The following is a 15,284-nucleotide window of genomic DNA, read 5'->3' on the forward strand; positions in this document are numbered from 1 at the left end:
CTTCCCTGGTGGCGCAGTGGTTAAGAATCCGCCTGCCAATGCAGGGGACACCGGTTTGAGCCCTGGTCTGGGAAGATCCCGCATTCCGCGGAGCAGCTAAGCCCGTGAGCCACAACTACTGAGCCTGCGTGCCGCAGCTACTGAAGCCCACACGCCTAGAGCCCGCACTCTGCAACAAGAGACGCCACTGCAATGAGAAGCCTGCGCACGGCAACAGAGTGGCCCCTGCTCTCCACAACTAGAGAAAGCCCGCGCACAGCAACGAAGACCCAACACAGCCAAAAATAAATGAATTAAAAACAAAAAGTTACCGATTAATCCATATTCATTGTAGAAAATCAGGAAATACAGATGAGCAAAAGATAGCAAATAAGTCCCTGTAATTTTACCTCCTGGGCATTACCATTGGTAATGGTATGATCTATAGTCTTCTAGACTTGTCTAGACTTGTTCCCATGTTTGTTTATGTGAACATATTATGTATTTTTAAATGGAAATAATACATAACGCTCAGGTATCTGCTTTTTTACTCTATTGTGAATATTTTTCCGTGGCTATGCATGTATTTCTTTTTTTTCTGTTGTGGTAAAAGACACATAAAATGCACCATCTATTTGTGGGTTTTTTTTTTTTGGCTGCGCTGGGTCTTCGTTGCTGCGCACGGGCTTTCTCTAGTTGTGGTGAGCAGGGGCTGCTCTTCGTTGCGGTGCGTGGGCTTCTCATTGTGGTGGCTTCTCGTTGCGGAGCACAGGCTCTAGGCGTGCGGGCTCAGTAGCTGTGGTTCAGGGGCTTAGTTGCTCCGTGGCATGTGGGATCTTCCTGGACCAGGGATCAAACCCGTGTCCCCTGCAGTGGCAGGCAGATTCTTAACCACTGGACCACCAGGGAAGTCCTTACAATGTACCATCTTAAACCATTTTTTAAGTTTACAATTCAGTGGTATTAGTACATTCACGTTGTGCAACCATCACCACCATCCATCTCCAGAACTTTTTCATCTTCCTGTGCTGCATGTATTTCTTCAACATAATGTTTAATGTAAGCCTTGGCTTTTATCTTGCAGATCAAAGGTTCATGGACAGGGAAGAATCGCGTCCAGAATCCCTATAGCCATGGCAATATTGTGAAGAACTGCTGTGAAGTGCTCTGTGGCCCCTTGCCCCCCAGGTACTCAGAGGACTAGAAGATCCTGGAACTCTTGGGACAAGCAGTTTGACTTGATCCTGTCACCTGGTCTGATGCATTCTTCTGAGCATGGCCTCTTCGTGTCAAAAGAGGTCTTCCCAGAGATTGTCCCTCGGTGCCATATCTACATGGACCATAGGCTATGGGCTGGTTGTTTTGAAGGGATGACCTTTCATTCTTATTTTATCTGTTTTTTCCCTTGTTAATGTGGTATTCCCTGGTGTGTGGAAGAAAAAGTGAATGGAAGGTAGGAGTTGTGTGCTAGGATCAGACTAGACTGCCAAAGGGCAGGTTTATATTTTCCAGGAAGATTCAGTGGGGTGAGTGGCTGGAGAGGTGGATGCAAAGTGCTTTGTTAACTCTCCTGTCTCCTTCAGTGTGCTGGATCGAAGGGGTATTTTGCCACTGGAGGAAAGTGGAAGTCGACCTCCCAGTACTCAAGAGGCCAGTACCAGCCTCTTGCCTCAGAGCCCAGTAAGTGTTCCTGACTTTGTAAGGCTTTTAGACTCCGAGACTGAGTTGGGGATAGAGGGTGTAGACTAAATTTACACCTTAGAGATATAATTAGGCAATTTTGTGTCCAATCACTCCAGCTTCCCTGTCTCTGCTTCTGCCCTGACATTGCCTTACGATCTTTGTGCCCTTGACATAGATTAAGATCTAGTCATTGCTTCAACATTCTTTGCCAGCCAATGTGCTAGGTGCTAGGGATACACCAGTGAACAAGTCACGCGATGCGTCTGCTCTTATGGAGCTTATTGTCTAGTGGGGACGAGAGAAAACAGGTTATTTAGTCCATGTAGTGAAAAGTGCCTTGATGAGGGAAGCATAAAATGCTATAGGAGCAATGACAGGGGTCAGGGGGGTGGGTTGGAGTTAGTGGTGTGGTTACCTTGGTAGAAGGAGGCTTCCTCACTGGAATATGCAGATGTGGAAACTCTCCCGGTTATACTGATCACATATGCTTTAATAAAGTATGTTCCTAGAAAGTTATTAGTTGAACTTTCTTTTTTTGTAATAGTTCTGTTGAGCTATAATTCAGATACCATAAAATACCTGTTTAAAATGTAGGAGTCACTGGTTTGTAATATGTTCACAGAATTGTGCTATCATCACAACAATCCATTTTAAAACATTTTCATTGCCCCCCCCAAAAAAAAAACCCCTGTACCCATTAGCAGTCACTCTCCTTTTCCCCCCAGTTCCCTCAGCCCCATCCCTAGGGAACTGTTAATCTACTTTCTCTTGCTGTAGGCTTCTTCTGTACATTTCATATAAATAGAATCATATGTGGTCTTTTGTGACTGGCTTCTTTCATTTAGCCTTGTATTTTCAAGGTTCATCTATGTTGTAGCATGTAGCAGTACTTTCCTTTATATGGCTGAATAATATTCTGTTATATAGATAGACTATATTTTATTTATCCATTCATCAATTGATAGACATTTAGGTTGTTTCCACCTTTTGGTTATTATGAATAATGCTGTAATGAACATGAGTATGCAAGTTTTTACATGGACATATGTTTTCCTTTCTCTTGGCTATGTACATGGAATTGAAATTGCTGGGTCATATAGTAACTTTATGTTTAACCTTTTGAGGAACTGCTGTACTGTTTTCCAAAGTGGCTGTACCATTTTTCATCCCCACCAGTCACATATGAGGGTTCCAATTTCTCCATATCCTGGGCAACACTTGTTATTATCATCCAGCAGTTTGATTCTAGCCATCCATCCTAGTGTGTGTGAAGTCGTATCTCACTGTAATCTTGATTTGCATCTCCCTGATGAATAATGATGTCGAGCATCTTTTCATGATTTTATTGGCCATTTCTGTATCTTATTTGGAGAAGTGTCTATTCAGATCCTTAGTCAATTTTTAAATTGGGTTGTTTGGGTTTTTTTTTATTGTTGAGTTGTAAGAGTTCTTAATTCTGTATGTAAGTCCCTTATCAGAGAAATGATTTGCAAATATTCTCCCATTCTGTATATTGTATTTTCATTTTCTTGATGGTATCCTTTCGAGCACAAAAGATTTCAATTTTGGGACTTCCCTGGTGGTCCAGTGGTTAAGACTCTGAGCTTCCACTGCAGGGGGCACGGGTTCCCTCCGTGGTTGGGGAGCTAAGTTCCCACATGCTGCGTGGTGCGGCCAAAAAAAAAAAAAAGATTTCCATTTTGATGTAGCCTAATTTGCCTGTTTTGTTGTTGTTGTTGTTGCTTGTGCTTTTGTTGTCAGATCTAAGAAATCATTGCCTAATCCAAGGGCATGAAGATTTATCCTATTTTCTTCTAAGAGTTTTAGAGTTTTAGCTCTTAAATTTAGGTCTTTGATCCATTTTGAGTTAAGTTTTATATATTGTGTGAGGTAGAGGGTTCAAATTCTTTTTTAAAGTTTTATTTATTTATTTATTTATTTTTGGCTGCATTGGTTCTTCGTTGCTGTGCATGGGCTTTCTCTAGTTGCGGCGAGCAGGGGCTACTCTCCGTTGCGATGTGTGGGCTTCTCATTGCGGTGGCTTCTCTTGTTGCGGAGCACGGGCTCTAGGCGCGCGGGCTTCAGTAGTTGTGGTGCACGGGCTTCGTTGCTCTGCAGTATGTGGGATCTTCCCGTACCAGGGCTTGAACTTGTGTCCCCTGCATTGGCAGGCGGATTCTTAACCACTGCGCCACCAGGGCAGCCCCAATAAGTTTATTCTTAATTCCAGTATCACACTGTCTGGGTTGCTGTAGCATTGTAGTAAGTTTTGAAATTAGGAGGTGTGAGTCCTCCAAATTTATTCTTTATTCAGTTGTTTTGGCTGTGGTCCCTTGTATTTCCATATGAATCCTAGATTCAGCTTGTCAATTTCTGCAAAGATGCCAGGTGGAATTTTGATGGGAATTGCATTGAATCTATAGATCAATTGGGGGAGTATTATCATCCTAACAAGATTAAGTCTCCTGAGCCATTAACACATGGGCTGTCTTTTCATTTATTTAGGTCTTTTGAAATTTCTTTCAACAATGTTTTGTAGTTTTCAGAGTATAAGTTTTACACTTCTTTTGTTACAGTTATTCATAAGCATTTTATTCTTTTTGATGTTATTATGAATGAAATTATTTCGGATTGTTCATTGGGAGTATATAGAAATACATTTTTTTTTTTTTTGGCTGTACGCGGGCCTCTCACTGCTGCGGCCTCTCCCGTTACGGAGCACAGGCTCCGGACACGCAGGCTCAGCGGCCATGGCTCACGGGCCCAGCCGCTCTGCGGCACGTGGGATCCTCCCGGACCGGGGCACGAACCCGCGTCGCCTGCGTCGGCAGGCAGACTCTCAACCACTGCGCCACCAGGGAAGCCCCACAATTAGTCTTTTTGTATATTGATTCTGTATACTGAAACCTTGCTAAACTTTTCTTTATTAGTTCTAATAGATTTTTAGTAGACTTGAACTTTCTCTTAAAATCAAATTCTCCTGGAATTCCCTGGCGGTCCAGTGGTGAGGACTTAGCACTTTCACTGCCATGGGCCGGGGTTCAATCCCTGGTTGGGGAACTAAGATCCCACAAGCCACGCAGCACGGCCAAAAAAAGGAAATTGAATCCTACTCTTAGGTGAATGCTATTTGTAAGTTAGATAATTGTTCTCTACTTAGCCTTTCTTAAATTTTTAATTTTCTTTTTTGAAGTACAGCAAACTCATGTTTATATATCATTATCATCATTTTTTTTTTTTTTTGCGGTACGCGGGCCTCTCACTGTTGTGGCCTCTCCCGCCGCGGAGCACAGGCTCTGGACGCGCAGGCCCAGCGGCCATGGCTCACGGGCCCAGCCGCTCCGCGGCACATGGGATCCTCCTGGACTGGGGCACGAACCCGCGTCCCCTGCATCGGCAGGCGGACTCTCAACCACCGCGCCACCAGGGAAGCCCCTATCATTTTGAATATTGTTTTTCTGATGAGTCTGATCTTAAATCATTACAGTATAGGTTAGTGATTCTCAGTTGAATGTGGGGAAGGGTGGTATTTTAGAATCACTCAGGAGGCATTTTCAAACCAGATATACCATCTGAAGATTTTACCACACCACCCTCTTTGGTTTAGAATCACTGTTCTAGGGAGGTATGTGTTAGGGCCGAAAGAAGACTGAGAACCACTGTGTCAGGCCTTGTTAGACAAGCATGTTATAACATTCTGTTGTGAAGGAGGGAAGGTGGTCTGTGTAATTATTTGTGGTCCCTTTTATTATTATCATGCATAATAATAGAAACATCTGTCCACAACAGACAGTTAAGAATTGAACTCAAATAAACTTCAGTTGCCTTCTGCTGAGAAGACGACAGTCTAGTCTTGGTTCTGAGTTTGGTGTTGGTGGCGGCGTATCTGTAGCATCAGTGTGGTTGATGGGTTCAGAGGAAGAGTTCAGTGTCTATGGATTATCTCCATTTGGATTTTGAGGGAGAGCTTTGTATTGAATTTGATATCTTTTCCTTCTCAGGCTCCAACAGACCATCTAAGCTCCGATGAGATGCTGGAGGACACCAGCACTCCTGAAGAGATGCCACCCCCAGAGCCCCCAGAGCCCTCACAGGAGGCCACTGAAGCTGAGAAGTAGCCTATCTATGGAAGAGACTTTTGTTGTGTATGATTAGGGCTGTGAGAGATTTAATGGGAGAAGATAACCTGAGACAGAGAGCAAGTAAGCTGTTCCTGTTACTGTTTTTCTTTGGTCTTTTTTCACCCAGTTGTAAACTGGCATTCTCTTACTGCAAGCTTTTTTTAATTTCTGGACTCCAAGCAGTTGCAGAAGATGTCAGTCACCTCTGGTAACTGGACAAATGGGTCCCTTGGGGCCTGGCACTGGTTTTCCATGGCCTCAGCCACAGAGGCTCCTTGGACTCCCCTCTCTTCCCAGATCCCAGCTCTCCTGCTTGGGGTCACTGGCCCAATTCTGGGGTAAAGGTTCCTCTCAAGCTGCTGCACATCATGAGTCCAGGGGCGGCCACAGAGAACTCTGGCCAGGGAAGTCTAACTGGATTCTTGAGGCCTTCAGAATGGAGGGGGATGGAGAGTGGGGTTGGGAGATTCTCCTGGCTACAAAGTGCCAACATTGCCAGCAAATCCTTTCAGGAACGGGGCAGGCAGTTTCCACTTGTTGTATTTATTCGTGCAGCTTCTCCTTTGTCCCCTGTCCACTCTCTAACACCCAAGCCCCACTCTTTTCCAGTGAGTTATATGTAAGTAATTGCAGTATAGATAACAATTCACATTTCTCGTAGACTACCCAGAAACTTTTTAATACCTGTGCCGTTCTCGGTAAGAACTTATGAGATGCCAACGGCACGGCCCCTCTGTCTCATCTCTCCTCCTCTCTCGTTAGCCCCTTTTAATTTGTTTTCCTTTTGACTCTTGTTCCCGTTGGGAGCAGGAACGGCAGTAATAAAAGTCTGCACTTTGGTGGTTCCTTTTCCTCAGAGGGAAGCCCGAGTGCTCACTTAAACACTACCCCCTCAGACTCCCTGTGTGAGGCCTGCAGAGGCCCTGTATGCACAAATGGGGAAACTAAGGCACAGAGAGGCTCTCCTCTCCTCTCCTCTCCTCTCCCCCTATGTCCCCTCAGAAAAGAAAAAAAAAAGGGAAAAAAAAGGATAACCAGTACTTCCATTAGGCCTCGGCTGAGTGAGGAGGGAAAGCCCTGCACTGCTGCCCTCCTGGGGGACCCACTCCAAGGCCTTGGCCCACCTTGGGCTTGGTAACCACACCGGGGGCTTCCTCCAGGCCCCGCTCTTCCAGCACTTCCACCGGCAGAGTCCCAGAGCCGCTTCACCCTGGGGGTAGGCTGTGGCCCCCAGTCAGCTCTACTCAGGACCTGCTCTATTTCAGGGAAGAAGATTTATGTATTATATGTGGCTATATTTCCTAGAGCACCTGTGTTTTTCTAAGCCAGGGTCCTGTCTGGATGACTTCCGGGGAGGGGGGGGGAGTGTAAACCGAACTTTTAATCTATTTGAAGGCGATTAAACTGTGTCTAATGCAAACTGCCTGCCTCCTCCTTCCCCCTTCCATTTCAAGAACCACCGTGGGGGTGTGAATATCTTTGGGGGGTGGGGGGGTGGGGGTTGAAGGGGGTGCTTGTTACTACGCATACTTCCATTTTCCAGGGGGCCCCTGGGTTGGAGAGGTAGCTCCCAAACTCTCCATTGACCTATACTACATTCTGGGTTGAAGTTTACCTTATTCTGGACTATGAAAAGAGGCCTTTCAAGGCCATGAACAGTGTTAGAAAGATTGGGAGGGTCAGGGGTTATATTAAATTAAGAGAACAAGTTCTTTAATAGAATATTGTTTTTATGCAGATGGATGCTGTTAATTGCAAATGAGTCTTTGTTATTAAAGCAGGCTCCTCAGGGCCTCCCCTTGGAAATATTTTGTTAGTGATCTTTTACAAGTGATGGTATATATTTCTTTTTTAATGGTCTGTACTGAAGATTCCTTAGCAATTCTTGTCTCCCTCTTCCCGGTTAATCAGAAGTAATGAAATTTGGCCGCTCCTAGCTTTTTCTCTCCGTCTTCCTATTTTCTTGTAGCAGGATTTGGGTTTAGCAATCCTCAGAGAGACAGAGAGACAGACTGGGACTCTGACTGACTCAGATTCCTGTCCTATCTGCCTCTACTTTCTCATTCTTTTTCGGGCTCTCTCAGTTTTGTCCTTGTAGTTAGATTTTAGTTAGTTCAAAATAAGGCCAAGCCTGGAGAGTTGGGAAGATATTAGGTTTTTCCAGTTAACCTGCCACTCCGATGAACCCATTTTTAGTCAGTTCGCAACCCATCCTGTCTTAGCCCATCTCCTCTCTCCTCCCTCAACTTACCTCAGCCACTCTTCTGTTGACCCCTGGGTCAGTTAGAGAAGCTTTCTTTTTCTGAGGTGAAGGGTCAGAATGGACACCCCTTATCATTAGTGTGAAATGATTTTTTTTTTAAGCTTCTGCTTTTCCCTACTCCCTGCCCTTGTTCTTTTCCTATATAAATCTTCTGCATTTGAGACCTTGGCCTGAAGATCTGTCCCGTTCATACCATGCACCAGCTGGGACTGTTCCTAGTCTGAGTTCTGATCAGAGGGGAGATTGAAGAATTAGTCCCTCCCAGGGGAATAGGCTTTAAATTGTTTGCTCTTTTCAATGGCTGACATTCTTTCCACCTCTCCCCTTCCTCCCCATTCCTTAAGTTTCCTATGCACCCCACTTCCCCAGACCCGGGATGGTTGGCACGGATCCAAAACCTCTGGGGCTTGGTGGAATTTGGCTCTTCGAGGCCTCTTTTTTTTCTTTCATGTCCCTTTGGCCCTGGGGCCCTGCTTGCCACAGTGGAGAACACCATCTCCCCCTTTGCTTTTTTCACCAGTGGCAGCAGTGGGTTCTAATTCTATAGCAGCTAAACTCCATTCTTCCTGCCCCGACCTTCCCCCGTTTACCCTTAAGGCCCCTTTTCCTACTGACCAAATCTCTTTACCTTGTTGGGGGAAAAAGAAGTATTTTGTTTTTAAATCTATTTTCTAACTTAAATGCAATTTAATATGTAAATCTCTGCACTTTTGTGTGAGCCTACAAATGTGTATGTGTGCTGGGTTTTTCACTCTCTGGTGTTTCGTAATAAAGAAATCCTTCTTTTCGGGGTGGGGGGGGAAGCCAATTAATGAAGGAGACTTGAATGGTTTTAGAAATACAGGGATGTCTGTTTCTTTGTGCTTCTGCCTCATTTCTTTACTTGTGCCTACCGTGCGTGACCGGACCCCTCCCCCACCTTTTGACCCCCTTCCTTTGAGAGGGCCCTCAGCCTAGTGGGGCAGAGAGAGGGACCTGAACTGTGTGTCTGGTACCCCTCTGGGACCACTTGGATTGGCTCAAGTGGTAACCTAGCAACCTAGCCTTCCTCCCTCTCCCCATAGCCTGGCCCTGTTAGTCCTTTTCTTCTAGCTCAGTTCATTTTGTACCCCTTGAGGCTTGGGGCCAGGCTAGGGAAAATCACCAAGGGATCACAGTAATTTTTTTTTTTTTTTTTTTTTTTTCGGTATGCGGGCCTCTCACTGCTGTGGCCTCTCCCGCTGCGGAGCACAGGCTCCGGACGCGCAGGCCCAGCGGCCATGGCTCACGGGCTCAGCCGCTCCGCGGCATGTGGGATCCTCCCGGACCAGGGCACGAACCCGTGACCCCTGCATCGGCAGGCGGATTCTCAACCACTGCGCCACCAGGGAAGCCCCCAGTAATTTTTTTTTTTAATGATAATTTGCTCTTGTGCCTTGGTGATACTAAAGAAGACCAGTACTTCCAATATTTCAAAGAGCGTTTGTGTCAGTTTTGAGAATACATTCTAGGAATTGCTTGCTCTTCTTCATCCGTGGGTTTTAGAAACAGTATCAAAGGCTAGAACTGCAAATATCAGTTAGTTTTAAAGGATGCAAGCCCAACTCACAAAAATGGGAGTCATTGTGGATTTCACGTTTGGGATAAATATGAAAGGGGAATGGGAACTAACATATTTTTATAGTTTTAATATCATACACTGAATTTCCAGTAATGCAACAATTGTGTGAATTGAGTGAAGATGGTACTTTATTTTATTCAGAAGTTTACCAAGAGTTGTGACTTTTGAAAACGATGTCGCCAGTAGCAATGCCGTTCATGGATTTTTAAGTTGCCAATACTTAGTCTTCCTTTGTAGCAGCTGCATTCGCAGTGAATCTACATATATAAGTGGAAGCATCTGACTGTTAGATCTTTTAGTATAGTTTTTTTTTTTTTTTTTTTTTCCTTCGGTACGCGGGCCTCTCACTGCCATGGCCTCTCCCGTTGCGGAGCACAGGCTCTGGACGCACAGGCTCAGCGGCCACGGCTCACGGGCCCAGCCGCTCCGCGGCACGTGGGATCTTCCCGGACCGGGGCACGAACCCGCGTCCCCTGCATTGGCAGGCGGACTCTCAACCACTGCGCCATCAGGGGAGCCCTTTTAGTATCGTCTTGTGCAGGTATTTGCGTACTAAAATATCTATTATCTGATTATAAATGACTTTCCTTTTATTTCTCCTTTATACTATAGTTAGTGTATTATATTGCTATTCTGGAAATTATGTGTATAAGCAGTTTATATTAACTATGAAATTCATTTCAGGGTGGCAAAGGGTACATTGCAAAATATTGTATATACCAATGGAGGGTTGGGGCTGATAGGGTTGAGAACTGTTGGACTAGATTATCTCAAAGGTCCCTTTCTACCTCTAAATATTTGGAAAATTTAGAAAATCAACAAACACCCCCCCATCCCCTTATACCTTTAATGTGGTTTTTATTTTTTATTTTTATTTATTTATTTTTTTTTAATGTGGTTTTTAAATTTTAAAAGTAACACCTGTTCATCAAATTTAAAAGTAGCACATGTTGAAAATTTTGAAAGTACAGGAAAGTAAGAAGATTGAAAAATCACTCATAAACACATCACCAAATATAATAATCACTGTTAATGTTTTGGTGTATTTCTTTCTGGTCTTTTTTCTGTGCATATATATTTTTGAACATACCTGGAATTCAACTATACATATAGTTTTGTAATCTTGCTTTTTTTACTTAGTGTTTTCCATATCATTAGAAATTATTTGAAAATACTTCTTAATGACTCCATAATATGTGCATAACCTTTTCCCTATTGTCAGACATTTAGGTGTCTCCAATTTTTCATTATTATGAATACTGCTGTGATGAACTTCCTTATATATGGGCATATCTTATTTCCTTAGGATAGATTCCTAGAGGTAGAATTACTGAGTCAAAGGGAGCGCTCTTTTAAAGGTTCTTGATAAATACGGCCAAATTGCTTTACAGAAAGGCTGTCCCAGTTTGTCCTACCAGCTTTGTATCAGAGAGCCTCCTTCAACACACCTCATTTAAACATTTGGTAATTTAGTAGCTAGCTGTAAACTGGTATCTTGACGGGCTTCATTTCTTTTCTTTTCTTTTTTCTTTTTTTTTTTGCGGTACGCGGGCCTCTCACTGTTGCGGCCTCTCCCGTTGCGGAGCACAGGCTCCGGACGCGCAGGCGCAGCGGCCACGGCTCACGGGCCCAGCCGCTCCGCGGCACGTGGGATCTTCCCGGACCGGGGCACGAACCCGCGTCCCCTGCCTCGGCAGGCGGACCCCCAACCACTGCGCCACCAGGAAAGCCCGCCTTCATTTCTTAATTTCTGTTTCTTCCGTTAATAATGAGGTTAAACATTTTCCACACCTCCCCTCTGCTTTATGTTTCTTGCTATTTGTATTCTGCGAATTGGCCGTCCAAGTCCTTTATCTTTCTTCCGGCGTGAGGGGTTTTTCTACTCAATTAATAAATGAAAGCTTGGAGCTCACCCTCCACCATGGGCCAGGAAGTGAAGGGGCCTTGATCTAGAAGTGGTTTTACAGCTCTGGAGCGCGGCACAGAATTGCCTCCCTAAAGTTCCACGTCCCTTCGCTTTCTTCAAGCCCCTCCCCCCACTGCCTTTTCTGCCAGCCGCTGCCCATATTCAGCTTCTGACTGTTCCAACTTGGCCAAGTGGGTGCTAGCTCTGTGCCCCAGATTAGACACACGGTTGCCATAAAACCTGGCCTCTGCCCATGGCAGCCCCGAAAGGCAGACGCTGATCATGCAGCCCACGCCGCTTGTGCTTGCTCTTCCTCCCTCTCTCGTCGGAGAATTAGGTGCTGTGACTTAGCTGAGGATGCATGGACAGTTACTGGCAAAGCAGACGCCAGAATCCACATGTCCTCACTCCCAGTCCAGAGAGTTTTCTGGCGTAACCCCCTGCCCCTCAGTCGAGCAGGTGTAGACAGAGAAAGGAGTTTGAATAATTCCAAGTGTCACTTGAATGAAATGAGCCTTTCCTTCATTTACCATTCAATAAATACTTGTTGAAAACTGACCATGTGCTAGGGTTAACTTTAGGAGAAATTGCATCGCTGACCCCATTTTCTTGTGAGTTGAGAAACAGCAATAATTTTAGGATTTTTTTTTTTTTGCCATTTTGGATGAATTTTACCAACGATCTCTCCCTTTTAGGCATGCAGAGGGCTGACTATATATAGTCAGACTGATATGGGGGTAGTTGTTGGGTTTTTGTTTTAGACTTAAATCTCTTAAATCTCTCTACAGACCCCTGCACTTAGGTTGAACTGATGGTAGGGTTTCTTTAGCACAGAAAGTCAGGAAGTTGCCTTGCCCGAGTTCCCACAGTCAAATCGCCTGTCCCTTTGTAAGGCCATTGCCCTGGGCTCTCTCTGACGCTATCCCTGGCAGGTCCCAGAGGCAATGGTATACAAATGCTGTATTGGTAACTGTGAAGTTCTAGGAAAAGGTGAAGCCTACATATCAAGTGCTATAGAATTCCGTTTATTTAGGACCTTCCTGGAGGAGGAATGTTGGCTGGGTCTAGAGGGGAGGCAGTTCCTTCCCACTTGATTGTGTTGTTGGCTGAATAATATAGAATGTGGCCGACGTTGTATGAGAAGCCAAGGTAGCCTCTATTGTGAAGGAGAGGTGGGAGAGCCACTTCTTTTCCCCAGCTGGGAAACCTCATACCTCATCCTGAATTTCCTGACTTGGGAGGGGGGAAGGTGTTGAACCTCACTGAGACTACCGTGATCAGTGCCCATTTTCCCCTTTACAAACCTCTTTTAGCTTTTGTTTTAATGCCCTTGGTCTCTAATGGCCCCACTGAGGCCTCCACTTCTGTGAAAATCCTGGGCGGGGTTTCTATGAGAGAGGCAGACCATGCTGCTCTAGAGTTCGGGCAGGAGCAGGAGAGGGAATTTGTGGAGGCAATGGCCGTTTTTTGTGGGGGGGGGGGAGGGAGGGAGCTGATCAGGACCTACCTGGGGAAATAAAGGCAAGGAGTGACAGGCAGGGACGATGGTTTAGCTAGAATGTGCTGATACCCCCAACTGCTTCCCCTGATGGGCTGGGGAGGCATCTCTAATCCTGAACTGGAGAGGAGCTGGCTGGACTCTACACTTTTTCTTTTTGAATCTGGCCTTTATCCTCTTCCTTCTAGCAGCCCATGGATGTGCAGCGGAATTGCCTAAAATAAGTCTGATACCCAGGGCTGATCATCGTACTGTAGGCTGGGCAGAGCTAGGGCTGTCCCAGGCCCTCAGGTGGGCTGTCTCCCCATCGCCAGCCTCTCCGGACGCCACAGCTGGCACCCTCTACCCTGAATCTTAGCACCCTCTGGGAGCTTTGATATCGCATGTCTCTGAGCTACAGCAGTTAGTCTGCAGACAAGCACATGTCAGCATGGCCTCTGTGCCCATTCTTGAGCTCAGTACCTTGGAGGTTACAAAAAAGTTCAAAAAAATCCCAGCATTTATTGTCACTATGTGCCAGAAACTTTATACGCTATCTCATTTATTTATCTGATAACCCCAAGAGGTAGGTATTATTAGCTCACTATTCTTTTTTGTTTAATTTTTATTTATTTTAAATTATTTTAAAATTGAGATATAATTAACACATAACATTGTGTAAGTTTAAGGTGTGCAATGTGTTCACTTGATATATTTATATATCGCAATATAGATTATTCTTACTTTACAGGAAAGAAATATATGTGTATGTAATTACCTCAAATTCTGTAACTAACTAGTAAGTGGTGGAGCCAGGATTTGAAGACACTTTAGGATGCCAAAGCCTTTGCTCTGGGTCACTACACTAGCTAGGGGTCCAAGGTGAGACTAGCCTTGAAGGGAGTGAAATGGAGGTTGCAGGGTGGCGACTTGTTATCATTCATTGAGCGTGAATTTTGTGCTGGACACTGTGCTAAGTATTCTACATACACCAGTTCATTCAATCTGTGTAACAACCCCATGAGGCTAGTACTATACTATTATCCCCACTGTACTGATGTGGAAAGTGAGGCTCAGGGAGGTTAAGCGGCTTGTCCAAAGTGACCCAGCTAGTGAGTGACAGAGCCAAGACTTGAACTCAGGTTGGCCAGAGCTCCTAACTGCCAGCCTTCACCTTCCTGCCCTAGAGGAGCCTCCACTTACTGGAAAGTCCCAAGGGCACAGGAAGAGCCCCATTGCCCTCTTGGACCAGCCCTCCCCCGATCTTCCAAGGGGAGCTAGAGGCTACGGCTCCCTGGGCCTCTGACATCCGAGGCTCGGGTTGGGGGTGTAGGGTCTCCAGCTGTGAAGACTCAGCCTCACGGACACCAGCCCTTGGTTTGCTGGGCTCAGGGCGCCACTTGGCATCTTCTAGATGTCCGTGGGGCTGGACAGGAGCTTCCAGCAGCCCTGCCTGGACAAGGGGCTGCAGGCTTTGCGCTGCAGACCTACAGAGGCACTGCCTTCCTCGCCCTCAGGCCCTGGCCTGTAGTCTACATCTCCTCATTGCCCCTCTTCACTGGCCCCTCGCTAAGTCTGGTGATCATTGGAGCCCTTGCACAACTACCTACTTCCAGCCTGTATTCAGCCTACAGACCAAACTGAAGCCCCGTAGCTCTGAGACACACACACACCCCACCCAGGGCAGGGGAGGATTTTAAAACATCATTTTCTCAGTCATTCCTCTTTTTCTGAAATTTTCCTTTCCCCACCTTGGAGCTAATAGACAGGTATTACCCAGGGGGTTTAAAAGGTTTAGGAATGTCCTCTGATAGGCTCCCCTTGGTGTATGTGGATTTTAAGCCCTTTGGGTCTTATTCACCGCCACTCCCCATCTTTCCAAAAGCCTGCATCAAAAGGCAGCAGGATCATGACTTTGCTGCTACCGTAAATTGGAGGCTTAGGCCTATTTATTTATTTAGTTTCATTGTTTTCAAAAATTCAGATATTGTTCCTTTTTATAGATATAAAAATAATACTTTTGAAATTCAAATAAGACAAGAATGTATAAAGTGGACACTTCTCTTCCTCGCTCCCTTAATCCCACCCACCCCCTCACAAGATCACTGGTAACCATTTGGTGCAGATTTTTCTGGTCTTTATTCTTGTGTATGTTTCTTCTTCTTAAATAAAAATGGAATCACCCTATAAATAAAGTTTATTACTCACTTTTCCCCCGTGATATTGCACAGACTTCTTTTACAAGAACGTTTGTA

The 15,284-nt window shown here is 45.3% G+C and overlaps 1 protein-coding gene across 1 annotated transcript in view; it reads left to right on the forward strand.

The window, feature by feature from the left end:
- The window catches only part of ZDHHC9 (zinc finger DHHC-type palmitoyltransferase 9), a 32,446-nt gene extending 25,246 nt beyond the window's left edge, over positions 1 to 7,200 (forward strand). The window contains exons 9-11 of the mRNA XM_067022934.1: positions 1,064 to 1,167; positions 1,563 to 1,659; positions 5,664 to 7,200. Of these exons, the coding sequence (XP_066879035.1) occupies positions 1,064 to 1,167; positions 1,563 to 1,659; positions 5,664 to 5,780 (318 nt within the window). The 3' untranslated portion in view covers positions 5,781 to 7,200. The remainder of the gene's footprint in view (positions 1 to 1,063; positions 1,168 to 1,562; positions 1,660 to 5,663) is intronic.
- Positions 7,201 to 15,284: the final 8,084 nt, after the last annotated feature.

The sequence above is a fragment of the Kogia breviceps genome, chromosome X, assembly GCF_026419965.1.
Source record: "Kogia breviceps isolate mKogBre1 chromosome X, mKogBre1 haplotype 1, whole genome shotgun sequence".
Taxonomy (NCBI): Eukaryota; Metazoa; Chordata; class Mammalia; order Artiodactyla; family Physeteridae; genus Kogia; species Kogia breviceps.